The sequence below is a fragment of the Hevea brasiliensis genome, chromosome 12, assembly GCF_030052815.1.
Source record: "Hevea brasiliensis isolate MT/VB/25A 57/8 chromosome 12, ASM3005281v1, whole genome shotgun sequence".
NCBI lineage: Eukaryota > Viridiplantae > Streptophyta > Magnoliopsida > Malpighiales > Euphorbiaceae > Hevea > Hevea brasiliensis.
Window position 1 is genome coordinate 11708535 of NC_079504.1, and position 27804 is coordinate 11736338.

The 27804-nt window shown below is 32.4% G+C and overlaps 4 protein-coding genes across 4 annotated transcripts; all 4 read right to left on the minus strand.

Moving 5' to 3' along the window:
- Positions 1–3772: 3772 nt before the first annotated feature.
- On the minus strand, positions 3773–4556 carry LOC110671483 (basic blue protein). Its single transcript, XM_021833967.2, has 2 exons — positions 4335–4556; positions 3773–4179 (listed from the first exon to the last, which is right to left on the minus strand). The coding sequence occupies exons 1-2, from the start codon at positions 4513–4515 to the stop codon at positions 3980–3982; spliced, it is 381 nt and encodes a 126-aa protein (XP_021689659.2). The 5' UTR covers positions 4516–4556; the 3' UTR covers positions 3773–3979.
- A 7146-nt stretch (positions 4557–11702) lies between these two features.
- Positions 11703–13545, minus strand: LOC110671502 (transcription factor MYB77). The gene is made up of 2 exons (XM_021833981.2): positions 13209–13545; positions 11703–12843 (listed from the first exon to the last, which is right to left on the minus strand). Exons 1-2 carry the CDS (start codon positions 13372–13374, stop codon positions 11999–12001), a joined length of 1011 nt encoding a protein of 336 aa, XP_021689673.2. The 5' UTR covers positions 13375–13545; the 3' UTR covers positions 11703–11998.
- Positions 13546–18379: 4834 nt separating this feature from the next.
- Positions 18380–19471, minus strand: LOC131171104 (uncharacterized). Its single transcript, XM_058130556.1, has one exon. It carries the CDS (start codon positions 19469–19471, stop codon positions 18380–18382), a length of 1092 nt encoding a protein of 363 aa, XP_057986539.1.
- A 4805-nt stretch (positions 19472–24276) lies between these two features.
- On the minus strand, positions 24277–25851 carry LOC131171105 (uncharacterized). The gene has a single exon (XM_058130557.1). The coding sequence runs from the start codon at positions 25849–25851 to the stop codon at positions 24277–24279; it is 1575 nt and encodes a 524-aa protein (XP_057986540.1).
- Positions 25852–27804: the final 1953 nt, after the last annotated feature.

Genomic DNA, 27804 nt, shown 5'->3' on the forward strand with positions numbered 1-27804 from the left:
CTATGGCCACCATGGAACACAACTCATATCTTCCTCATTCTGATTTACATCTCCTGCGCCAAAACTTCCAGGCTGCAGGGCTACCTGCCTCCGCCCTGGAGGAAGAGATGATGCAGATCATCTTTTTCGAGTTGCAGTTCTTAACCAGCCATGATTTTTATCTTAAATGTAACATATTGCCGGTCCGTGTTTGCGTTGAGCTTGTGACAGTACTTCCAGAGCAAGAATGCTCGTCTAGGGTTGCCAGAGCAGTTAAAGTATTAGGCGGGGCGTTGGAAAGAGGGAGGTTCAAAGAGGATTGGAGTCTTTCAGGACAATGTGTCATATGCCTGGAAGATTTATCAGTTGGGAAGGAAGTTACTGCCTTACCATGCTGGCATATGATCCATCAAGATTGTGCATTCGAGTGCCTGCAGAGGAGTTGCACGTGCGTTCTCTGCCGGTACCCATTACGCTGAAATTTTTTCACCCTTCTCAATTTATGAGTTCTGGTAGGGTATTATTAAAATCGTCTACATAATCATAAAATTATGATATTAATAGATTTTTGGTAGTTCAAATGTGTGATACCTATTGTTCAAAATTGTTGGTATATGAGTTGTTCCACATCCATGGAAATCAGAAGGGGGAAAAAAAATCTTTGTCTACACTGAAAAGTATTATATTAAGTTAACAGATAATTGTTAAACATGTAAATGTGTAATAATTAATATGTATTCAATTTAATTTAATTCAATAATTAAAAGTATATTACTTATTTGATAAAGGTAAATTTGAATCTCCACTTACTTAAAAAAGGTTAAGTATTTGACAATCATTTATTAATTAAGTGTAAAACAATTAAAATAATTAGCATTTATTTATTGATTTGATATAATAAATTTGAAAAAAGTATTTAAAAGAAACAGGGCACAAAATAAAAATTGTTCAGGTTATTTTAAAACAGAGGTGAGTCCGTTTGCAAAAGCTCATTAATATGCGCCTTGTATTGATGTTGATCGACGCTCTCTAAGGCCCAGATTTCAACAAAAACTAAGTAAATGTGCCGACTGCTGCCAAATTAAGTCCAAATGTGATCCTTGTCCAAACCAATACTAGCATTGTCTTAAAATCCAACACCAAACTACCAAAGCAATTAGAATTCACCAACTAAATCCAAAAGTCACTAGTTTCTTTTAGGCTTCGCATGAAAGAGGATGGGTTTTGGATTTGGTGCATGTTCCATCTTCTTGGATGGAATACCCTCAATAGAAATGCAAATCATGTCAAGTGTCAAAGAAGCTTTAGTTTTGATTTTTAGCTAGGATTCGTTCAAATGTTAACATATTCACCAATTGAGCCTTTCAGAACACAAAGACTCTTCTATCTCTCTAGCTTTTTCTTTTCTCTAGAACTTGTTTTCAGTCTTTTGTCGTAGCGTTAGTCTTACTCTAACCCTCTAGAGAGGGGAGGGCCTTCTTCCACTTGTCCTGGCAGTGGGTTCCCTCCCCAGCTCCGGTGTTGGGATGTAAATATTGATTTTGGTTTGTTTTTGAGCAACTGGGCAATTGTGCTGAGGGTTCTTGATGCTGCTTTATACCTATGGTTATGTTCTGTTTCTTATTGTTTATGTGTTTCGCAGATTACGACAAATCAGACATCAATGAGAGTCCTTGGTTATTGATGGTGAAAGGTTGTTCTGAGTCGAGGTCGGTATCTCGTTGGGTTCTTTGTATCCCATAAGGCGAGAGTGGGTCGCCAAGAGCTCTGCTATTTCCTTCCTTCGCCGATTGTTGGGATGTTCTGAGAGATTAATTATGCTTTCTCTCGGCCTGAGATTTGTTGAAATCGCTTGAAGCCATGTAAATCCAGAAGATGTCAGTGTTTTATAGAGGTTTTCTTTGTTCTAGAATCTGAACCAAGCCATGTATGGCATATATAGGATGGAAGTCTTCTATTTTCTTCGCCAAACTTAGCACTGGTCGACGTCTCCGACGACTGACAATAGCACCTTGGTGAGTGGTGCTATCCATGGCTGCCTCTTCTTGGTTGTTGGGTCATGGGTTTGGGTGGTTTTACCTGCTACAGATTATGGTCTTAAGAGATGGGTCTATTTGGGTGGGCCTTGTTGTTGCTCTTAATTATTTTTTGTACCCTTCTCTATATTGGGCCCTCGGCCTTTTTAATCAATGAAAACTCTATCTTCTGAGGAAAAAAAATGAGCCTTTTAGATAACTTTGCTTTCAGTCAAAACTTTATTTTTCTCTCCCTCTCTACAATTAGAGAGAGAAACTTCTTTTGTTTTCTTTTGGTTTTAGAGGGTCTCCCTTTTTTTTTTTTTTTTTTTATTCTGACTCAACAGTTATCCCCTGCACTTCCAGGCAAGGGATGACTCTCCTTTCCCCCCTTGGCCATGGGTTTTTTTCCCTTTCACCTCCGAACAGGACTTGTATATAGTTTTGGTGGTGTTTCTTGCAACAGGAGCGCTGAAAAGAGAGAGATCTTACTGACCCTACGATGAGGTTGTCATTTGTCCAAAAGAACCATGTATGGATCCACAATGAGGGCAATAGGGTACTAAAAATGCTATACATACTAAGTTTAGCTTTAAATTGTTTATTAATATTTTTATATTTTTTCTTATATCCATCAAATCCTAATTTACAATATTATTTTTTTATCGCTATTTTTATAAGTTCTTAAATTATCACTTAATAATTTATATAATAATATTTAAGAGGAAACAAGACAAAATTCAAATCTCACCCATAAATTATTACTTAATATTATATTAAAAAGTAATATTTTTAATAATACTAATTAAAAAATATTTCCTTAATCTAATATATAAAATTGAGAATAAATTTTAGCAAACACTTCAGTTAAAATTTGTCCTCCTTCAAAATTTGAAAGCAAATTAATAAAAAATTTTTTAATAATAAATTTAAAATATAAAAGCATTGAAAAAAAAAAAAAACTGTGACAAATAAGAAAATATTATTTACACTTGTTTTTACCTTAAAGTAATTATGAACATTTTGCAATTATATAAAATAAATATATACATACACGCACGTGTGTATTTTTACATGTGCATATTTATTGCCGCCTCTAACATAATTTTCTAGATTCATCCTTGGTCGTCTTGGCGTTTGCATCTGACTTAGCTCGCGAGAGGGTGCTCTAGTATCGTGAGGATGGGCATCTCTGGAGTTCCATTACCCTCTAACGCACATAAGCAACATGAGCTTTGCCTGTCGACTCTCCTTGCAGATCGTCGAATCTAGTTGATTTCGTCTTTGAAGGACTTACCTTTTTTTCTTTTTTGAAGGTGGCTTCTTAGGTTTGAGCTTTGTTGGTTTGGTGTTTCCATTCGAGAACCCGATGATCCTCTTCAAGGTGGCGATGGAAGTCTAGCGGTCCTGTGGTTTGGTTGTCTTATCTTTCTCTGTTAGCTCCAGGGTTTGTGATTATGGGCCTTGGGCCGTTTATAATGTGGAAGCTAGTTTTTCTTTAGATCTCCTTTCTGATTTGTATTCTAATGATATATTGAGCTTATTCTATGCCTTGATCTTGTACTGAACTCTCTTCGATGAAATTTCTCTGCCTTCAATTTTTAGGAAAAGAAAAAAAAAGAGGCCACCTACACCCCTAACCCTTAAATTACCAAAAGTCATGGATTCAACACTTGGGCCCTTTCCTCCAAAAAGGAAGATATATACATCTCAACATAAAAAATGAAATATCAAGATCAGCATAAATTATAAGAAAAATACATATGTCAACAGTGCTGTTTAGGCCCGTAGGACACAATCCAGAAGACTTTATTAACTCTGAACAGTAACATAGGATTCCAAAGATCTGTGAAGGAAAAGACATACACACAAGTTTAATAAGCCACTCTCACACGTACATTAATAACAGTACTAGTCCATATATATACGTATATGTGTATACGAGGGAGATAACCCTAAAGCTGTAGTTAATCTGAGCTTTTACTTCATGCAGCATTAATAGCAATCTTCATTCCAGACTGACAGTGCCCAGAAACGCTGCATATGAAGTAGTTTTGTCCCTTCACCAGTTGAATTTGATCTTTCCCTGATTTGTACACTTTTGCACCTGCTGGAGCACTACAGCTGCTGTAACCTCCTCTGTTCACAGCTACCACGTTGTGGGCTGTTGCATCATAATTGAATACTGAAACATTTCAAAGAGGTTAATTAATTTGGTATGAAACGTCCTTAATCACACTTAAACGTTAAAAATAGTAAGTGGTGTTCATGTAAGAAGTGCAAAGAATTTTGTACATCAGTTCCCTTAATTTGCTAGCTTTGTGGAATATTAAAACTCACCTAGTGTGTCACCAGCTTTAAAGCGTTTGCCTTTGGGCCAACTATCGACATTAAAAGTCCAACCACCACTGCCTCCAACAGTGTAAGTTGCTGCATGAACATGGTGGGTGATAGCCATTAGGCAAACTAGTGCAGCCACAGTGAGTGTGGCTGGACTTGCACTGTCCCTTCCCCGAGCCATTTTTAGAGCTGCTTTGAGTGAGAGGTTAAGCAAGAAAGGATGGTAAAGGCGCCTTTTTATAATAAGAACAAGGCAAAGAAAGCTATGGCTACGTTCATATGGGGGACCTGCCTGTTTGAAATTGGGACAAGGACAAGACAAATTGGTGATTATTAAATATCTGTATTGATTAAAAAATAGGTCAACAGCTACTCCACTACAGCTTCTAAATTGAGCTTTTAGTATCAGATTAGATGGTCGGTAACCAGTGCAATTTAAAGAATCATCTCTGCATAATCTAAACAATATATAGATTACACGTATGCAGTTAAGAATAGGAAAATTCAAGCTAGTGATATCCACAGGGTACTGATTGCAGTGTTCAAAAAGATGTTGACAGAAAAATTCACGAGTAGCTTCAATAGGCCACCCGTGAACCCTGACTGGGCCATTTAGTCTAAGCCTGGGATTTATTTATTTTTTACTTTTTTTTTTTTTGTGGAAAAATCATTTAAGGCTGAAAGTTTTGAAGGGCTAAAAACTTTCTTTTGACTAAACTTGAGCTTGCTTTGAGCTGAAGTATACATGATGTTAGCTATTAATTTAATGTTATTAAAAAGTATTGCTTGTATCATTGCATAGATTAGTGGCATGAGACTCTGCATAACAATTGCATCAAATTGAGGCATGTTTTCTGATGATCTCCATGACCAAAGTTCCAAAGAAAAAGGGAGTATAGGTCGACTATTGACGAGCAAATTTGGACCTGACGTGTGTTTATTTTAGCTGTATTAGTTTTCCAGTTATTGGCATTAAAATAAATTTTCTGCTTAATGGTAGAGGAGTTTCAAATTTTAGTTGATGCTATCCAAAAGCAGAAGAGCTGACTTGATCAAATCCAACGAGGGGGTTGAGAGTAGATCAGAAGACCTTATATGAATTCTGATTACAGATTCTGTCTGGTACAAATATTTTTCACTCGGTAGCCAGAGTTGAACAGCTACTCTCAAGTTTTGAACTCACATGAACAGCATTTATGCCACCAACGATCAAGAGTTGCTTTATTTATTTATTTTTTTTAATCATGTTTTCACTGCAATTCAATTTTTGAAAGTCGTATACCGTTCTGCTAGCTCAAACTAAGACTAGCCATTTTGCGGAGTTTATCTCTAGTGGTTTCATTCTACTTCAGAGTTTTAAGGAAATCAACCAATGCCCGGGCTGAGGCATAGATGGAAGTAAGTGGCTGCACAACCAAGTGAAATCGCATTGCCTTCAGCTCCTCTGGTGCGTGCAACGGTGTGATCCCACTTTCAATCCTATTACAAACCCTGTACCCTTTTGTCTTGCGTCCAATCTCCCTAAACTCATCATCATCCCTTGGTGCTTCCACAAAGCAGGCATCAGCTCTTACTTGCATAATCAAATCACAATTCAATAACATAAAAATTGACAAAATTAGGCATTTAATGAGAACGAGACGTGAAGATTGACCAGTTAAATCATAAATTTTTAAATAATCAATAAAGTTAATAGATAAAGAAGCCATGCCAGAAGATGCGCTGGTAACAAGTAATAAATCGAATAACCTATAATGAGATGACCAAGTTGAACAAGCATCAACCGAGCTAATAAATTGAGTGTAGAGAGAGATTTTGTTAGATCGACCCAACACTACTCAGCTTCGATAAAACAATGCATATTCAATATTTAATAGGATAGGACGCCTACCAACTACCAATTGTCCATCTTTAGATAAACTTGTTAAAATTAGATAACCCTCTATGCACTCATGAATAACTTATCATGATAATCTATTTAATGGAGTTTGCTCTCGCCTATTATATAAAGAACATTCCTCAAAGACAGATAATTTTCTTTTAGCTACATAACATTTACTCCCTTAATGCCTCCTTCCTCTTCATTTTTCTTGTCTCCATTAAAACAAGAACTAACATAAGTATCAAAATATTCCCACCAGATTCCACCTGATCACTCTCTTACATTTCTTTTCTCTTATTGCAAGTAACCCATAGCAGAAAGATTAGTATACGCACATTCGAAGGAGAATTGAGATCAAAGGGTAACCATGCACCCGAAGGAATTGAAGATGAATACAAGTATGCAGATTAGATTACTATTAAACACAAATATAAATCATACATTCTAAAATCTGAAAATCATAGTTAACTGCTGAGATAACACTCCAGTAAATTAACTTGGAAACCTTAATTATACTTTAAGACTTCAAAAGAAAAGGTGCATCCCCAAAGGCTGCCACTAACAATCATAAAGGTATAAAAATAACAGATGCAGTGCACCAAAATGAAAGGAAAAAACTTTAGAAATAATAATAGTTTTGTCATGTCAACCTGAATAATCCAAGATGGGCAGAGACTTCAGAAGTTTGAAACAGTAGCATTATGAACAGAGAACTTACTGATATGCTATCCTACAAAGACTGAACATGTAAAAGTAACCCAAACTGAATTATCCATGAGCACTGTAAAAAAGAGTACCTCATCCTGCAACAAAAGGAAGCAAAATGCGAGATAATGTGTACCTCCATGTATCAGTAGCCCTTGAATGGCATATGAGAAACCATTTTTTACAGATGTCGCACGTGCATCTGTCCTAGCCACAAGGAAGAGGGCAAAATCCCCAATAGCATCCCTGAAATTTCTAAGCGACTGTTGACATTATTATTTGAGTTTCGTTTAAGAAAACATGTTATCTCAAACTTATTTATTAATGATCTTTAAATTTTATAATTTAATATATTTTAATCATAAAAATTTAAAGCAATATTTTCAAATAATTTTTTAACTTATAAAAAAATAATTTAAAAAAATAATAAAATCTACTTAAAATAAATCAGAAATTATGAGTAAGAATATATTACTTGTAACTTGTTTATTTATTTTAAAATTACTATTTGATTAAATAAAAGACTATATTATCCTAATAAATTTTAAAATATTAATATTATTTTTATTTTAATAATTATAACACTTAATTATATATCTTTTTTTGTAATTTTAATCAATTAAATTACTTTTAAGCACCTTTTAATGAAATATTTAAACTATTTAAAAAATATTTTTAAGTAATTTTATTAAATAATTAATTATTTATTTTTAATTTGACTCATAAATTTAAAAATATATTTTAAATTAAAATTAAAAGTAAATAGTCAAATTAAACACCCTCGAGTAACTGGAAGCAAAATTTGATTTAAATTAAAAAAAAATACCCAAATCTATTTAAAATGGAAATTTGATACTTTTTTTAATAAATAAGTTTGTTTCTGTTTTTAAGAAATTTGATTTATTCAATTCGATTTTCTATGAAAAAATCAATTCAACCGATTTGAATAGTTTTTTTTTAATAATTTATTATTAGTCTTAAAATTAATCTTAAAAATAAGAAATATAATTGAAATTGAAAAAAAAAATTCTTTTGTACTCTCAGCTAAGGGCTAAATAGACTCAAAATTAAGTTAAAAATATCTTATACTTTCTAATTAAGGTGAACTAAGTCCATACTTAATAAAATATTTTTTTAATAATAAAATATTACATTTTTTATTTTTTAAATAAGAAAATATTAAGAATAATGTTTTTAATATTAAATAATTTTTATTCACTATTTCAATTTTTTTAATTTTATTTTAATTAAAATTAATAAATTTAATATTTACAATTAGGAAAAAATAATAATATTCTTAAAGTGTGCACATACTTGACCTTGTTAGGAAATAATGAAGTTTATTTGGTTTAAAACTTAATTTTAAACTCATTTCACTCCCTATTAAAAAGTATAGGAGCTTATTTACTTTTTTTTTCTAATTAAAATTAGATCCACAATAAATTAAAAAAAAAAACTATGATAAAACATAAACCAATAAAGCGAACTAAACTGTCTATTGGATTTCACTCTATCCCTAATTCAGTTTAATTAGATTTAATCTATTATCAATTTCAATTTAATCAATTTCTTAATTTTTGAGACTAAATCAAATTAAACTAATTGATACTCACCTCTATTCTAAAGTATGAAAAAAACTGAAAATGGGCAGTGGAAGAAGATAATTTTGCGGTGAAACGGCACAACTCTGTGAGTTCATAATCCATTATAAATTTAATATACAAGATATATAGTGTGATATACTCATTAAATATTTGAATAATATTTATTTGTATTTTAAATTTATAATAAATCAGATTTAGATAATAATTTTTAAGTTCATTTTCTTTTCCTTGAGCTTTTATAATTTAAATTTTTCAATAATTAACATGGATTATTATAATCTAATTTACTAGTGAAATTATATAAAGTATAAATAAAATGAAGTAAAATTGAACTAACTAAAGAAGACACCATAATTTATTAGTGATGTCCACCCATTTCACTATCCTTTAAATGTGGTAGAAGCCCATTTTTATCATCTTTTAAAATAATAAAATGATAAAAGATGTCAATATTAATAATACTACTAAATGTTTAAAAATTGTATTTAGGGATTGAATTTTATTTTTTTTAATTTTTTATTAATTAAATTTAAACTATATAATTTTCACCAAATTTTTTAAATTACATGAATAATACACATAAAATTAGAATTTAAGTTTCAATCGAATCCATTTATATTAAAAAAAATTAGGTTAAGTCTGTCTTTTTTTTTTAATTTTTTTTATTATTTTTTTAATTTGAACTGCTTGGACTTTATCCGTCAAGTGAATTAAAATTTCAAATTAATATTCGAGTTTGCCCCTTCTTTCTAATATTTTATTCAATTTTTAATTCGAACCACGTGAAATTTCATCACATCAATCGAATACATAGACACTTGAAAATTAAAATTTCATGTTAAAGTCCGCTATTCCTTTTATTTTTCTTTAAATTTGTTTTTTTAATCCAAATTCTGTGGACCTTAATCTCATCTAATCAGTACGTAAACCGCTCAACATTCTGGAAATTGAGCTCATGTCTGAATAATAAAATATTTTATTAAAAATGCATTCAAGAAGTGATGTTAAATGTGTATATATATTTCATAAATTGTTCTGTTAATTTACTTTTGTTTTTTGCTTGACAAAAGCTAATGCTTCGAGAAAAGATTAAAAGATAATGATTAATTTAATGAAAAGTTACCTTTAAATTTTATTAATTTAGTGTATCTCTCTTGTTTTTGTTTTCCTTCTAGAATTGTCTAAACAATATGGCTGCATATATTTTATTAGTTGTCATTTACAAAATTGACACTAATGGTAACATCTCACCGCCCACCCATTACCACATTATTAGATATGAATTGGTTAGAGAATCTTAAATAGCTTAGATTCAATTGCAAAAATTAACTTTAGTTAGGCTTTATAGTTTTTAAAGCCTTAAAATTGTTTGGCGGGTTAGATTTGGAAGTGTGATAATTGATACTGATTTTGTAAGAAAATTGTGCAGAGTTAGAATGTCGCCACCGATAGGACTATTCATAATGTGGCAAGGTATAATTAGAGATGAGGTATAGCTGCAACCAATAAGACTATCTGGAATTAGAGACACGGTAGAGTCACCACGAACTCTAACGATTTCCACATTTACGAGATATGGGCTGATTAGGGTTACGTGTAGCTAGAGACAAAGTAGAGTCACCATCAACAAGACTACTCGATCGTAGCTATACGAGTTGGTTAGAGTTACTTGTAATTAGAGATGAGATAAAGTTGTCAATGAAAGCTAATCATAATTAGAGACAAATTAGACTCTATCGATTCTCAAATATGCTAAATAATGCAAATCTAATTATTAAAGTTAAGTGGTATAAAGGCTGAAGGTTATTTATACCAACTTTTAATATTAATCATATAATGCTTTATTCGTTAATACTTATTAAGTTAATGGGTTCATTATAAGACTAATTTAAATTAAAGAGTTGATTTATTTAATTTTTATGTTAAAAAATGAATTTAATTAATATGATGATGTGAAAGAAAGTTGCCCAAGGGTGAACCAAGAATATTAATTAATAATATTATAATTATAATGAAATTTTTTTATGTTGCTTATTAAGATGATTGTATTTTGATTATTATAATTAATTAAGCTAGTGATGGCTAAAACTTAAAACTAGCTATAGATGCATTCACTAAATGTTGAACCCAAGACAAAATGCGTAATAATTTCAAATGAATTCCATACTTTATATCAAAGAATTTGCATTTTTCAATTCGAGATTATTTATTTATTTATTTATTTAAACATATAGTACAAAACATACAAATTAATTAACTACGCTAGACCTGTGACTTTCAAATGTTGTGGCTACGAAAGGCAGAAGCAGCCTCAGGAGAATAAATGCACACATTATTGATTTTAAATTTTTTAATTAATATTCTGTTACAATTTGACGACCATAGATAATCCTACCCCCCTAGTATCTTTATTCTTTGCACCTCAAACTCAGAAGTCAGACCTATACTCATCCTGCGACGACGAGGAGGAGGTGGAGGAGGAGACGTATATGTAAGCACGTATGCATGAACTATTATCCAATATACAAATCTTTATGTACGTGGATTTTCACATTAAACCCAAGATACGAAAACTTTATATTATATTGTATATTGTTTTTCTTACCATCACCTCCTTATAAAGGTTAAGAAGTTTCAAGAAATTAACTCAGTCCATGATATAAAAACTTGCATGTTTAGAAATTATAAATTTACACGAATTCAATTTAATTTTTTAAAATTTTTGTATTGAAAAATATAATAATTAAAAAATTCAATTTTTTAATTTTAAAAAAATTATTTAAAAAATAGAAATTAAATAAAAAATATTATGATTATATGAGAAAAATTTCAAATGAAGCCCAAATAATTCAAGAAGTGGAAACAGCATACAACCAAAGCTGAAAAGGGTAAAAGAAAAGTGATTTCAATCAAGAAAATTTTAATTTTGCTTCAGTTTTAGCATCTCACCATGATCGGTTCTGCGGATTGTAATTGTTATTGATTGTGAAAGATTATCCAGGAACTATGAATTGATCGAACCTTTTTCATCTTTTACACTATGACATAAACACACAACAATTAAGTTATTATAGTCTGATGACTCGATTGCTTTACATAAAAAAATTGGGCACTGGAAAATTGATGAAATATATATGTTTTCTTGCACTTCAATGCATTGATGGAAAGAGGACGAAGTGAAAGAAAGGTAGCTAAAGCTTTAAATGATCCACACAAGGAAAACCTAGAGAATATACAAGGATGTCTCTTGAAACTCGCAGAACTGTCTAAATCATATTTCTGATTCAGAGAATATATAAATATGACATATAAAAAAAAAGAATTTCGAGGAATTAATATGACAGCTGAACTACTTCTACTTCATTTGCATGCCATCAACATTTTTCACAAGAAGATGAAATAGTGAAGCTAAAACTACCATTTATATGAGAAATATATAATTTTAAATAAAAGAAAGCGTCTTTTTTTGTTGATCAAGAAGATATACCCACACCAAGAAAATCTATGAATTGAACCTCCTTGTGTCTGATCATAGATTCTTGATCTCCTTGTTCTGCCTGGTTACTCACTTTCTTATTATTCTTCAATGTGGATGAGTTATAGCAAAAATTGGCCAACTCTTTCTTGATCATTCCATGGTTTTCATGCTCATCTCCAAGTTTTAGGTGCCCAAACGGATTTGGAACAACCCTTCTGTAGTTTGGAAGCCCCCAAACAGTGGAACTCCGATGCATGGAAGAATTTGGGTAGCATCCATAAATAGATTGTTGATCTAAAATTGAGGAGTTCTTGGTATTGTAAAAACTAGAATTATTGAAGTAATCTCTTCCTTCTAATTTTCTGGATGATAAATGATCAACTACTGAAGGCGAATTGTATGATGGGTCAAACGTCCAGGAAGGTGAAGAAGTATTAGAGGAAGAGACGACTGAGAATATCCTATCTGCACTGGGGTTTCGAAATTCCAAGACTCTAGTTCTATTTTCAAATCCAATTCCTGAGCTCAACAGGTCTTGAGACCTTAATTTTCTTGGATGAAAATAATTAGGGGTGGTAGTGTTGGAGTCACTTGAGCCTTCTTGATAACTTCTCTTTCCACTTAGTTTGGATTGTTCCCTTTGTTTTCTTGCTGTTATTACATGCCAGTGGTTCTTCACAGCATTATCAGTTCGACCTGGAAATAGTCTGGCTATCAGAGCCCATTTGTTTCCATGAATACGATGAGCTGCCAGTAATCTCTCCTCTTCTTCTTCTGTGAATGGTCTCCTGTTGATTCTAGGGTCGAGTTGATTAAACCACCTCAATCTGCAACTCTTCCCTGAAAAAAAAAAAAAAAAGCAAGAAAATCAGGAGCCAAATACTGCAAGTTTAAGACGGATAGAAAGAGGGACATAATCCCATATCTCTTAGATTAGAACATTGAAATATATAATTATATTAAGAAATTACATGTAGTATGATCCAGAAGAATCCCATGAGCGAGATCATTTACTTCTGCCAAAGTAGGGGAAAGAAAGAAAACCCTGAAACTCAGGTTTTTGGTTTTTGACAAAATTTCTGATTCCCAATAATTTCATGGAACAGAAGTTTAAGCTATTAATATAGAAAGATCCTAACATAAACTCAGAATTATATATATATATGTGTGTGTGTGTGTGTGTATGTACGTATGTATGTATATACCTGATCTTCCTTGAAGCTTGTCAGCAATAGAATTCCAGTTCTGTGCGCCATATTGCTCAACAAGTTGCCTGAGTTTCTCATCCTCAGCTGGTCTCCAGTGACCTCTAGCACAAGTTGAACTATTTTTAGCATCATCATACGAGTTCGCAGCCCCAGGTCCATCCATTATCGAAGGCCAACAAGAGTTGCTGCTGGCACCCTGAGCTTTAAATTCTTTATCATCAAAATACACCAGAGAGAAGTCGAGAAGAAGATATATAGGAGCATAAGAAACGAGAAACCAATAGAGAGAATAAGAAAGTGGGGTTGGTTTAGCTGTGGATGGCAAGTCACTTTTGTTGGTTTTACACGACACATTTGGCCTTTAGCCACCCCTTATATTGTGTATGGGTTCCTGTAGAACCACTGACCATTTCTTGTTATGCTATTGCCCCATGAACTTATTCTCACCTATTTCTTTTTCTTTTCTGTTTTTTTCCCTCATCTCCTGTAGCTAGCTTTATCCATCTCTATCTCACCATTTTAAGCCATGGTACTACGTTAAATCAAAAAAAAAAAAAAAAACTCATTGATGATGATTTACTGTTTTTTGTACTAAAAGAGACAGCTCTCCTATTGCAAAGACTACTTTCCTAATACCTTTGATTAGGAAGTTAATGAAACACCCAATTATTAAATTGGGAGACCGAGGATTTTTGGTGCAGTAATCGATCTTAATCATTAATTTGATCAATTTCTAAGAGACCAACAAAATTTTGGCAGGCATATTGCAAATTCATACATTTACATGTCTTGGTCACTCTATATATGTACAATCCCAGTTATGATGAGCACTAGTCATTGCTGACCAAACGAGCAATATGTTGATGAGTACTCTCTCAATATTAAATGCATTTAGTAAAAAACACAGGTCAATGTCAACCCAATTAATATGCCATTAATTGAAGTTTTATGTTTCTAGCAGTTCATGGTTCTCTTTGGTACCAGTTTTGAATGGTGGATCTATATATACAAAAGCCTGCATAAATTGTGTCAAAGCAAGTTGGCAATTTCAAATTTGGCATGCCCTAATCTCGCAACAAGATTTTGTTATAATTGATAACTTCTGAAAGCATAACTACATCATCGCCTTGCTTATCAAAAAAAAAAAAAAACTACATCATCTGCCATAGCTTGCTTTAGCAGTTCCTAGAACTGGAATATAATTAATAATACCACTTGATTCTTTGGTATCGCTAATATGTATATTGTTCTGAAATAGCATTTTTTTTTAAAACAAAGAAATAAAAAAGAAAGGGTTTTGAGAAGCAATGAAATTAGCTTGTAATTCTTAAGAAAATGAGTCAGACTTGACTCCCTCTTAAAAACTAGTTAAGGGGGAAGAAGTGTCCAACACTTTATAAAAAGCACATTACTCTTATCTCAAGTTAATTTGAGATATTAATACATCTCTTTCATATCTAAAACCGAATATTTAGAGCGTGAAACACTTATGAAAGCCTATGAGAAGAAAAACTCTGATATCATCTTTAGAAAATGAGCCGAATCTAACTCATTTATAAAGTTATCTCAAGGAAAGAGGTGTGGCCAAGGCTTTATAAAAGACATTTTCCTTTCCTATCCTGAGGTGGGATATTAACAGTAACTCTCCTGCAATAATTAAATAATAGAGGTGTAGACTATATAGCTAGGCATAGCCAAATGTTTGAACAAATCAAATTAAATTATTAAACACTAAAAGGGTATATTAAGATATGGTAGTTGCAGAACAGGGAATAAATAATGACAGTTGAGCTTAATTAATCACATATATGAAAAAAATAATTAATTTGTTAATAAAAATTAATTGATTTTAACTAGAGTATGGGGAAATATAGAAGACCTCTAACTAAATATTTTTCAAGGCAGTCTTAATAAAGGGTTAATTGATGAATATTAATTAATGCCGTGCAAGCACAGCATCAGGAAAAGTATGTTATTGGTAAACCTTTCGATAATCCATGCAGATGGCAAATCAAATAAAAAAGTTGAAAGATTATGTGCACTAATCATTATATTAATTAATTGTTTCTTAACTGATTGAGATTTTATACCCCACGAAATTAAACACTTGAAAGCCCATCTAAATTTGCTTAAAATAGACTATCTATTCACATCATAAGCATATATCAAGCAAACTATACATGAAGAATTGGTGGGTATAAAATCAGTATCTAATTAGAATTGGTGGATGTGCCAATTCAGCTCCTCCTCCATATCCTTTCAAATTCAGTCTTTCTCTTTCTTTATCTAATTTAATGTCTTATATTTTTTCATATATAACAGAAATTAGTTGTTCAAGTACAGGCCTGATTTGATTTATTCAAACTCAATCCTCTCTCTCTCTCTCTCTCTCTCTCTCTCTCTCTCTCTCTCTATATATATATATATATATATAGGTTTTTTTTATAAGCGATAATTTTATTAATGAAGAATAGAAGAATTATATACTATTCTATTAATTGGTAGGAATAATAATAATTCACTTGTTTACATTGGATTAATTTGTCTACTTTCAGTTAAGGTGTAATTTAGATTAGTCAATTACAACGACTCAGTATAAGAACCTCCAACCTAATTATTATGACAATAAAAACTTATATATCACCACACTAATAATAATATTAATAAAATAATAATAATTATAAAACGTCTTAGAATAAATTTTTTTTAATTGTTGATATATATTAAGTTAACATTGCTTTTTGTTCATCCAATCTTAGAGTTATAATTGGAAATTGATTGATATGATTTAAAAAAAAAAAAATTGAAAGAGAGATAGAAACACATAAGAAGTTGGATTCAAATTTTGCTAGGTCTAGCGATATCATCACGGTCATCAAACAACTATTGCAGATTAAGATGAAGTGTCAAAATTAATGGGTCTAATTAAGGCAGATAACTTTATAAAGAAAACAAGATTGTGATAGTGATTTATATCTCAAATTTAAGAATGACCATGAACCTCATGCTTTCTGACAATTATTACCCACCACAAATGCTAGGGAAATTAAGTTAGTAAAAAATGAACTTGGATGTTACATTTATTGGCTGTACATTGTAAGGTCAAAAATAATAATAATAATAATAATAATAATAATAATAATAATAATAATAATAATAATAATTGTTGTCCCAAAGAAAGTGACCAAGAGGGGGTGAATTGGACACTTTAGACAAATTTTCAGCATTTGCTCTAGAGTTACTGAAAAATTGAGGCTTTGCACTTCTATGTATGTGTATAACTCTGTTCCTAGGGTGTAATTTAAGTAATCAATCAAGTTATGCACAAATACTAGTTCATACATAAAATAATTACTTGATATCAAGTGTATTTTCCCACATAAAATTCAGAGTTTGCAATATTAGCTCAATAAACAAATTCTCAACACATTCAATATATAATCAGAAAATCAAAGTGCTGAAAATTAAAGAGTTAAGGGAAGAAGAGAATCAAACACAATGTTTATAGTGGTTTGGCTCTCTTAGCCTACATCCACTCTTCCCAAAGTCCCACTTTGAGAGTCACTCCACTATTTGATCTTTTCAACAGGCAAGATTCAAAGCCTTTACAATATCAGCAAGCTTCCCAGGTGCTTGAGGACCTTTACAACGTCTTTGCTTCCCACAAAAGACCACAAGCTTCACAAGGTGCTTGAAAACCTCCCACAAGCTTCACAAGGTGCTTGAAAACCTTACACAAGTGTGTCCTCACACTTACACAACCTTAAATAGGTTTTGGTGTAGAAGAAATCACTCTCAATAACTCTCAGATACAGAATTTAATGCTAGAAGATTGAGAGAGAAGATTTGCCACTCAAGCTCAAGAGAAATTGAATGAAAGCTTTAAAAACCACAATAAATTCACTATGAATAAGAGCACTTTCATTAGTTAGAATTGCAGTAAATGATGCCTTTTATAGGTGCTTTTCATTGCAAAAAACGTCTGCTGGAGAGTGTGTTTAACGGCTCTTTAATTTTCAAAAAACTAGCTGTTATTACTTAAAAAGTCGTGCAGCAGAGTTGAGTCAGGTCAGATCATAAAAATAGTTAACTAAAATTTTCACCAGTTAACTAGTTTTGTAAGACAGAGAATTTTAGACATCAAAACTAGTTAACTAATTTTCGCAACGGGTTAACTAATTTCGCTACTGCCTGACTTAAAAATTGAAATTTTGAGTTTTTGAAGAAATGTTGTAAAAATTATTTTGACCATTCAAAAACCTTAGAAATGATATAAAAACACTTTTTAAACTCTTAAATCTAAAAACAAAATTGATTTTAGGTATCAAATGACATAAATTGTCCAATCTTGTACAATGAACATAAGAACTTAATTTCTATCTTATTTCTTCATGGACTTTGATTCGTCTTGTGTTATACAAGATGATAAACTCCTTTTATATCAGCCATGTCAATAGAATAGTCCTTCCATCAGTGTCTTTGCATATCATGACCTATAAAATTACTTCAAATACTTATGCACAAAGGGTTAATGTATATTTCATTAAGTTTTGTTATCATCAAAATCAAGCTTATTATAGCTTACAGGGCCTATAATCTCCCCCTTTTTGATGATGTCAAAACTTAATGAATCTATGAAGTCATAAAAATTCAATTGTATAACTATCTACATATGTCATGTATGCAAAAACTTGCTTTTAGACAAGCTCCCCCTATATGTATGCACACAATCATTCAAAATGCAAGAATGTTGAGAAGCTACAAAATAGCTCCCCCTAAATCTGATATTCAAAGCATTTTGAAGATAATAACATGTTAAGCAATTTCCAAGATTAATTCATCCAAGATCAATTCAATCATCATACATAAGATATATCAACCATAAGTCAATCATAAAGGATCATCATCATATCTTCAATAACTTTCCAAAATAAGTCCAAAATATCTATATCAGAATATGAACCATATAACCACTGAACAAAATTAGTTAACTAAAAATGTACCCAGTTAACTAAAATCATTCTGTCAGTTAAAATATTTTCCTATCTTCTCCTAATTTCTCCCCCTTTTTGACATCAACAAAAGGATAGGCTTTCTCCTATTTTCTCCCTTGTTTAAAAAACAAAAAGACACAACTTTGAAAGTCAGAAAGCATATTTCAAAAAATCTCAAGATTTTTCTTTGCTGCTAAGAATTCTGCCACTTCTCCTAAGGTGAGTGGGATCAACAAGTTTGGCTTGTTGCTTCTTCTTTGGGGGTTCTTTTTCAGGTATGGGTACTTGGATTTTTGGAGGAATGGGTAGAACTGATTTTCTGGCTTGTGTTTTGGTTCTTCTAGGTCCGTATTGCATGGGTAAAGAGATGGTTGATTCAGGTACTGGTTGAGAGGCAGTAGGAACAATGTTTGGTTGTTCAGAGGATGGGTCTTGTGACTGCTCTTCCTTCTCCTCTTCTTGTCTTGAACCATTTCTGCCTTCACTTTTTCCATTGTCACTGCTGCTGTTGCTTGTAGTATGAGATGAGGAGGATTCTCTTGATGTCTCTTTGGCAGGTTCTTGTTCTGCTTCTGATGCCTCTTCTGCAGATTTTTCCTTCTCATCATTTTTCTCTACTTCTTCAACCTCAGCTAGCTTACTTTCTTCTTGTACCTTTTCAGCAGCTTCTACATGCTCCTCTGCTTCTTCTTCCACTTCAGAAATTTTTACTCCACTTGGTCCAGCAGCCTTTGCATTGCTAGGACCAGCAGTACCCTGTGGGTAGCTTCCAAAATCTCCAAACTTTCCAAAAGATTCACCAAACAGCATTTGAGCCATCTTCTTCATGAACCACTCTTGTCTATCCAATCTATTAATCAACATATCCATCTTTGCATTGTGCTCAGCCATAATTCCCTTCTGCAATTCATGAGATTTTTCTAAAATACTCAAGGTCAGGCCACTCATTTCTTTTATTTCCTTCATCATGTCCAGATTTGCTTTACTGATTTTCACAAAATCTAACATTTTTAGCTTCATTTTCTCTTTCTTCTTAGAGCTTTCCCCTTCATCTATCTTAGAACTTGTCTCTTTCAACTTGCTTAATGGGATGTCCGATTCTGCTTCAGAATTTGATTCTGATTCAGATTCAATCTCAATCTCAGTCTCTTCTTCTTGCTTTTTGTCTTCTTTCTTACTCCTTTTCCTACCATCATCAGCCTTGAATATCTCCTTAATGGGAATAGGATTGCTAAACTTCTTTTCTTTGCTCAAATCAACTCCCATAGCTTAAAATATAAGAGTCAAAGGCATAGCATATGGCAACCTTCTATGCTTACTAGACTTAGCAATCACTTTAAAAATCAAAAATGGCAAATTAAATCTGATGTTGTTAACCAAGTGCCACATAATGCATAAATCAAGGCTATTTGCATATGAGTGACTACCACTTCTAGGATTGAGCAAATAGCGAATGAAGGATGTAGAATCCTAAAATTTTGAGGCACTAAACTGATGTTGGTCATTTCATTTTCAGGTTTACCCTCAGGAAAAAATTGATAATTGAAATGCCTTCTCATCATATCCTTCAAGCTTCCTAGAATCTTTGAAGGTTCCAATCCTATTTCCATCATTTGGTAGGTTTAAAATAGAGGCTAAGAATTCAACATCAACAATTTAACTTTTCTTCTTAACTCTCACACTAAAACTTTCTCCTTTAACAACTTCTTTCATACTTCCATAAAATTCTTGAATCAAATAAGGATAATAATATTCATTCAACTCATAAAATTCCATCCAACCTTGAAAAGTAAATAATTCTTCAAATTCATAAGGCAAGTCAGAAAATGAATCCCATTTAATGTACCTTGGCTCGAAAATATTTTGTTGCACAAAAAGTTTCGAAGCAGGGGCCTTCTCCATTTTCTTCTTTTTCTCAGAAGGCTCTGACCCAGCAATACCCTTTCCCTTTCTTTTTCTTGCTCGTTCTGCCACTGTCTCTGTTTCGTCATTACTGTTCTCAACTTTAGTTCCTTCTTCTCTCTCCTTTTCGGAATTGGCAGCAGCTTTCATGGCATCACCCATGAATTTTTGAGGTTTGGTAGTCACTTGTTTTACCCTTGCCATCGATCCTTGAAAAATTTCAGTGAGAAGTAGCGGCATAAGGAAGAACGGGATTTTACCGTTTAGGGATTTTGAGAAAGAAAATTGGGGATTTCTGGTTTTGAGAGTAATTTGGGGTTTCTAAGAGAGTGGAGAATCAACTTGCAGCAGAGAAATGAGGGAGTTTTAGATTGATTGAAGTGATATGCAGCAGTTACACAAAAAAAATTTCAAATTTTGAAATTGTGTACAGTTTTTCATGGAGAACCGGGAATCCCTTTTTGCCAAAACCCAATTTTACCCTTTAAAGACATAAAAAGAGCATAACTATGGTCAGGGGTATATTTGTCAAAATAGATTACAAAGAGAGCAAAAATACCCGTTAGAAAGAAAGTAATTTTAAATCAGGCACGTTTTGTCAAATGTACACAGAGGCAAAATTAGTTAACTAATTTGGAAACCCAGTTGGCTAAATATTATACAGGTATAAAACTAGACAACTGCAGTGAGAAAGTAGTTAACTAAAAACACATGTATGCAGAATATAGTACTAACAACATATTTAACCAATTTATGCACCAAATTCATATTAAATGCAATAAATATCATTCAATAGCTTCACTCATGCCAAGTTCTCTTCTAATCCTACAAAAATTTTCCTCATTTAGTGGTTTTGTAAAAATATCTGCAAGTTGTTGTTCTGTAGGAACAAACTCTAACTTAATGTCACCGTTTTGAACATGATCTCTAATAAAGTGATGTCTAATTTCTATATGCTTTAATCTAGAGTGTTGGACTGGATTTTTAGTTAAGTTGATGGCACTAGTATTATCACACCTTATAGGAACATGATCAACCTTTAAACCAAAATCTTCTAATTGTTGCTTCATCCATAGAATTTGAGCAACACAACTTCCTGCAGCAATGTATTCTGCTTTAGCAATAGAAAGAGCTATAGAAGTTTGTTTCTTACTATGCCAAGACACTAAGGCATGACCTAGGAATTGGCAAGTACCCGAAGTACTCTTTCTATCTAATCTACTTCCAGCAAAGTCAGAATCACTATATCTAACTAGATCAAATGTGTCGCATTTAGGATACCATAAACCAATTGAGTGTGTGCCAATGAGGTATTTGAAAATTCTTTTAACAACAATTAGATGAGATTCCTTAGGACATGATTGAAACCGAGCACACAAACACACACTGAAATGAATGTCAGGTCTAGATGCAGTTAAATATAAAAGTGAGCCAATCATGCCTCTAAATAGCTTTTGATCAACATCTTTACCTTTTTCATCCTTTTCCAACTTGATGGTGGAGCTCATAGGAGTTCCAATACTCTTCAAATCATCCATCTTGAATTTTTTTAGCATATCTTTGATGTACTTGGATTGATTAATGAAGATGCCACCATTGAGTTGCTTAATTTGTAGTCCAAGAAAAAAGGTAAGTTCACCTATCATGCTCATCTCAAATTCATTTTGCATCATCTTAGAGAAGCTTTTGCATAGAGAAGCATTAGTAGCACCAAAAATAATGTCATCAACATAAATTTGAACGATAAGCATATCATGTTTATGTGTTTTTGTGAAGAGTGTGTTGTCTACTTTTCCTCTTTGAAAACTATTATCTAAAAGAAACTTACTAAGCCTCTCATACTAAGCCTCTCATACAAAGCTCTAGGGGCTTGCTTCAATCCATATAAAGCCTTAGTGAGTTTATAAACATGATTAGGAAATTCATAGTTTTCAAAACCTGGTGGTTGTTCAACATAAACTTCTTCATCAATATAACCATTCAAGAACGCATTCTTAACATCCATTTGATAGAGCATAAAATTTTTATAACATGCAAATGCACATAAAATTCTAATGGCTTTAATTCTAGCAACTGGAGTAAAAGTTTCATCAAAATCAATACCTTCCTCTTGATTATATCCTTGAGCTACTAATCTAGCCTTATTTCTAATGACATGTCCTTTATCATCCATTTTGTTCCTAAAAACCCACTTGGTGCCAATGATAGAATGATTTCTAGGTCTAGGAACAAGTTTTCATACTTTATTTCTCTCAAATTGATTGAGTTCTTCTTGCATAGCAAGAATCCAACTCTCATCACTTTGAGCTTCATTATAAGACTTTGGTTCAAGTTGAGAAACAAATGCAACATTACCAAAGTATTTTCGAAGTTGAGCTCTTGTCATCATCTTTTGTGAAGGGCTATCAATTATGTCCTCCTTTGGATGATCTCTATGATATCTCCATTCTTGAGGTAGGTCATCATGATGTGGTTCATCAATTTGGAGTTCTTCAATATTGGGCAATACTTCTTGATCACCTTCTTGATCTTTCTCATTAGCATCTTTATTGTCAACATCATTCCCAATTGCACTTTGGGGCTCAATAGGTTGACTTTGTTGCTTTTGAGTCTCATCCTTTTTTCTTCCAAAAATTTTACCTAGTTCATCATCATCACAAACAATCTTTCTTTCCAAGAAGTTGTTAGTTTCATCAAATATAACATGAATGGTTTCCTCAACTAACAAAGTTCTCCTATTAAAGACTCTATAAGCTTTGCTATGCATTGAATATCCTAGAAAAATACCTTTATCTGATTTTACATCAAACTTTTTGAGGTTATCTTTCTTATTGTTCAAAATATAACACTTACAACCAAATGCACGAAAGTAAGAAATGTTAGGCTTCCTCCCTTTCCATAATTCATAAGAGGTTTTCTTTAAGATTGGCCTAATCATTGCTCTATTCAAGATATAGCAAGCAGTGTTTATGGCTTCTGCCCAAAAGTATTTTGGAAGACTATGTTCACTAAGCATTGTTCTTGCCATTTCTTGTAAAGTTTTATTTTTCCTCTCTACAACTCCATTTTGTTGTGGGGTTCTAGGAGCTGAAAAATTATGAAAAATGCCATTGTTTGAACAAAATTCATCAAAAGATTGGTTTTCAAACTCTCTCCCATGATCACTTCTAATGGAGGAAATGGGTAAGTCTTTTTCACTTTCTACTTTCTTACAAAAAGATATAAATACACTAAAAGTTTCATCCTTATGTGCAAGAAAATATGTCCATGTATACCCAGTGTAATCATCTACTATGACCAAAGTATACGCTTTACCACCAAGACTAATAGGTGTAATAGGACCAAACAAATCAAGAAGTAATAACTCAAGGGGTCTAGATGTTGAAACAACATTTTTTGATTTGAAAGAAACTTTGGTTTGTTTCCCAAGAGAACAAGGCTTGCAAACATGGTCTTTTTCAAAGTTAATTTTTGGCAAACCTTTAACAAGGTCATATCTTAAAAGTTTTGAAATCACATGCATACTAGCATGACCAAGTCTTCTATGCCACAACCAACTATCTTCTTCAAGAGATACAAGACATCTTTCATTTCCATTTTCAATAATATTTAAATCAAGCAAATATACATTTTCACTTCTAGGTGCAATGAATAATGTATGATCATTATGCAAACTTCTAATCTCACAATGTGTAGAATTAAAAATAACTTTGTAACCTTTATCACATAGTTGACTTACACTAAGAAGATTGAATTTCAAACCTTCAACTAATGTGACATCCTTTATGCTTGGATTTTTCCCAATAGAGCCACTTCCAATGATGTAAGCTTTGCCTTTGTCACCAAATCTCACATGTCCACCACTTTTCAAGGTAAGGTTTGAGAATTTTTCTTTGTCTCCAGTCATGTGTCTTGAACAAGCACTATCAACATACCATTGTTCACACTCTTGCTTGCTTCTAAGACATACCTGAAATTTATTGACTATTTCTTAGGTACCCAAGCAAGTTTGGGTCCTTGAGGGTTAGAGACATTAGGAATTGTTCCTTTAGGCACCCATATCCTTTTTACTTTTGAGGAACCTTTCCTTATGGGACAATGACTAACCATATGACCATTTTGGTTACAATAAAAACAAATGACATTTGATAATGAATGAGATGAAGCTTTTACAAAGAAATTTTTGTATTTTCCATAGTGCATGAATCCATCATAACCAAGACCAGATTTTGATTTGATAATCTTTGAAAACCAAGTAATGTATCAAGAATTTGTGTGCCATTTGTGAATTTAGCTAAATCATTTGTCAAAGATTCCACCTTAGTTTCTAAAATCCTGTTTTTCTCAATGAGTTTTTCACAAGCAATTTTTGAATCTTCTAACTCCTTATTCAGCTCTTCAAACAAGAGCATTTGATTTTTATAAAACTTATTTTCTTGTACAATAATACTCATAGAATCATTTTCAGCTCTTAAGGAAGCAATTTCTTTATTTAAAGCAGAACATTTTTTCTTATAAACTTTGTATTCTTCATATAATTTGGCAAATGCATCTTCATAATCCTCAATACTAAGAGAGTCAGAATTATTTACCTCAGTGTTGATTTCTCTTTGTTGGGAACTTTCTGGTTTATCCTCTTCTAGAGCCATGAGACAAATGTGTGCAACCTCCTTGTCACTAGAGTTATCACTTGAGGAATCATCACTATCCATCCATCCAGCAACTAAGGCTTTCTTGCTCTTGTCCTTTGAATTCTTCCTTTTCAGTTTAGGACAATTTGGCTTGATGTGACCAGGTTTGTTGCATTCAAAGCATTTAATCTCACTTTGATCCTTGCTTGTTTCACCTTTGGGAGAATACTTCTTTAGGAATTTCTTATATTTCGAACCTCCCTTTTTGAATGCTTTCTTGAATCTTCTTGTAATCATGGCAAGATCATCTTCATCACTTGAGCTATTGGAGCTGTCACTTGAGGCAGCCTTAAAAGCTATAGTTTTCCTTAATTCATCCTCTTGGCTTGACTTTAAGGCAATTCCTCTCTTTTTCTTTTCATCATCTACATTGCTCTTGCTCTTGTCATAAAGCATTTCATGAGCAATAAGAGAACCAATAAGCTCATCATAAGTGAATTTGGAGAAATCTTTGGTGTCAAAGATCACTGTAACTTTTGTTTCCCATGATTTAGGTAGTGACCTCAAGACTTTCTTGACTAACTCTTCTTCAATGAATTCTTTTTCAAGATCTTTGAGAACATTCACCAGATCAGTAAATCTTGTGCTCATTTCTGAAATGGTTTCTCCAGGTTTCATCTCAAATAGTTCATATTCCTGAACAAGCCTATTTGCTTTTGATTCCTTCACTTGATTAGTCCCTTCATATGTGACTTCAAGTTTATCCCACACTTCTTTTGCAGATGTACAACCTGAAATACGATTATACTCAGTTGCATCAATTGCACAATGAAGAATGTTTAAAGCTTTAGCATTTAAAGAAACTTTCTTCCAATCAAGTTCATTATATTCATCTTCTAGTTTTTCTCTATAACCATCAGCATGCAATTCTAATGGAATTTCAGGACCTTTAACAATTCTTTGCCATGCTTCAATATCAACAGATTGAATAAAGTTTCTCATCCTCACTTTCCAGAAAGAATAATTAGAACCATTAAACAAAGGTGGTCTAGTGATAGAGTGTCCTTCAGCTAAAGGTGCAAGGATACCAACTGTGTTAGATGTGCCAGCCATTGTAGGATCTCTCTAAGGTGTTTAAACCTCAAGCAAGAGAGACAAGCTCTGATAACAATTTGTTGTCCCAAAGAAAGTGACCAAGAGAGGGGTGAATTGGACACTTTAGACAATTTTTTAGCCCTTGCTCTAGACTTAATGAAAAATTGAGGCTTTGCACTTCTATGTATGTGTATAACTCTGTTCCTAGGGTGTAATTTAAGTAATCAATCAAGTTATGCACAAATACTAGTTCATACACAAAATAATTACTTGATATCAAGTGTATTTTCTCACATAAAATTCAGAGTTTGCAATATTAGCTCAATAAACAAATTCTCAACACATTCAATATATAATCAGAAAATCAAAGTGCTGAAAATTAAAGAGTTAAGGGAAGAAGAGAATCAAACACAATGTTTATAGTGGTTCGGCTCTCTTAGCCTACATCCACTCTTCCCAAAGTCCCACTTTGAGAGTCACTCCACTATTTGATCTTTTCAATAGGCAAGATTCAAAGCCCTTACAATATCAGCAAGCTTCCCAGGTGCTTGAGGACCTTTACAACGTCTTTGCTTCCCACAAAAGACCACAAGCTTCACAAGGTGCTTGAAAACCTCCCACAAGCTTCACAAGGTGCTTGAAAACCTTACACAAGTGTGTCCTCACACTTACACAACCTTAAATAGGTTTTGGTGTAGAAGAAATCACTCTCAATAACTCTCAGATACAGAATTTAATGCTAGAAGATTGAGAGAGAATATTTGCCACTCAAGCTCAAGAGAAATTGAATGAAAGCTTTAAAAGCATAATAAATTCACTATGAATAAGAGCACTTTCATTAGTTAGAATTGTAGTAAATGATGCCTTTTATAGGTGCTTTTCATTGCCAAAAACGTCTGCTGGAGAGTGTGTCTAACGGCTCTTTAATTTTCAAAAAACTAGCCGTTATTACTTAGAAAGTCGTGCAGCAGAGTTGAGTCAGGTCAGATCATAAAAATAGTTAACTAAAATTTTCACCAGTTAACTAGTTTTGTAAGACAGAGAATTTTAGACATCAAAACTAGTTAACTAATTTTCGCAACGGGTTAACTAATTTCGCTACTGCCTGACTTAAAAATTGAAATTTTGAGTTTTTGAAGAAAGGTTGTAAAAATTATTTTGACCATTCAAAAACCTTAGAAATGATATAAAAACACTTTCTAAACTCTTAAATCTAAAAACAAAATTGATTTTAGGTCTCAAATGGCATAAATTCTCCAATCTTGTACAATGGACCTAAGAACTTAATTTCTATCCTATTTCTTCATGGACTTTGATTCGTCTTGTGTTATACAAGATGATAAACTCCTTTTATATCAGCCATGTCAATAGAATAGTCCTTCCATCAGTGTCTTTGCATATCATGACCTATAAAATTACTTCAAATACTTATGCACAAAGGGTTAATGTATATTTCATTAAGTTTTGTTATCATCAAAATCAAGCTCATTATAGTTTACAGGGCCTACAATAATAATAATAATAATAATAATAATAATAATAATAAATAAATAAATAAATAAATAAATAAATTTCCTACTATTAAAAAAAATAATATATATACATTTATTTGATTTTTTTTTTCACTTCACATTTCACAATAAATGATATTAAATATCCGCAGTATTAGAATAATCTTTCATTTCAAGTTTGAGTACAGTCAAACTCAATTAAAAAAAAAATATTCTTTATTTTTGTGTAAACATATAAAAGAAAATTATTTTATGTATACATTACTCCACTCCATGCCTCTATGGTGAAAGGTGTAAAACATAAATCAATTTCAAGAGGAATTAGCTCCAACAACTACAAGAATAAGAGAGTCCAATTAACGAGCTCAAAAGGCAGTCATCACCAGAAATGAGAAAGGGTTCCAACTTGCCATGAAACCATTGGATAAAAATGGGGAGACCTGCTGGTTGCTGCGGATTT

Excerpts from the sequence above, each read along its gene's own strand:
- LOC110671483 (XM_021833967.2), bottom strand. The coding sequence starts at position 4,515 with ATGGCTCGGGGAAGGGACAGTGCAAGTCCAGCCACACTCACTGTGGCT. Across the intron at positions 4,180-4,334 it reads TAAAGCTGGTGACACACTAG|TATTCAATTATGATGCAACA; the intron begins GTGAGTTTTAAT and ends GAAATGTTTCAG.
- LOC110671502 (XM_021833981.2), bottom strand. The coding sequence starts at position 13,374 with ATGGATGGACCTGGGGCTGCGAACTCGTATGATGATGCTAAAAATAGT. Across the intron at positions 12,844-13,208 it reads CAAGCTTCAAGGAAGATCAG|GGAAGAGTTGCAGATTGAGG; the intron begins GTATATACATAC and ends TTTTTTTTTCAG.
- LOC131171104 (XM_058130556.1), bottom strand. The coding sequence starts at position 19,471 with ATGGGAGTTGATTTGAGCAAAGAAAAGAAGTTTAGCAATCCTATTCCC.
- LOC131171105 (XM_058130557.1), bottom strand. The coding sequence starts at position 25,851 with ATGGCTGGCACATCTAACACAGTTGGTATCCTTGCACCTTTAGCTGAA.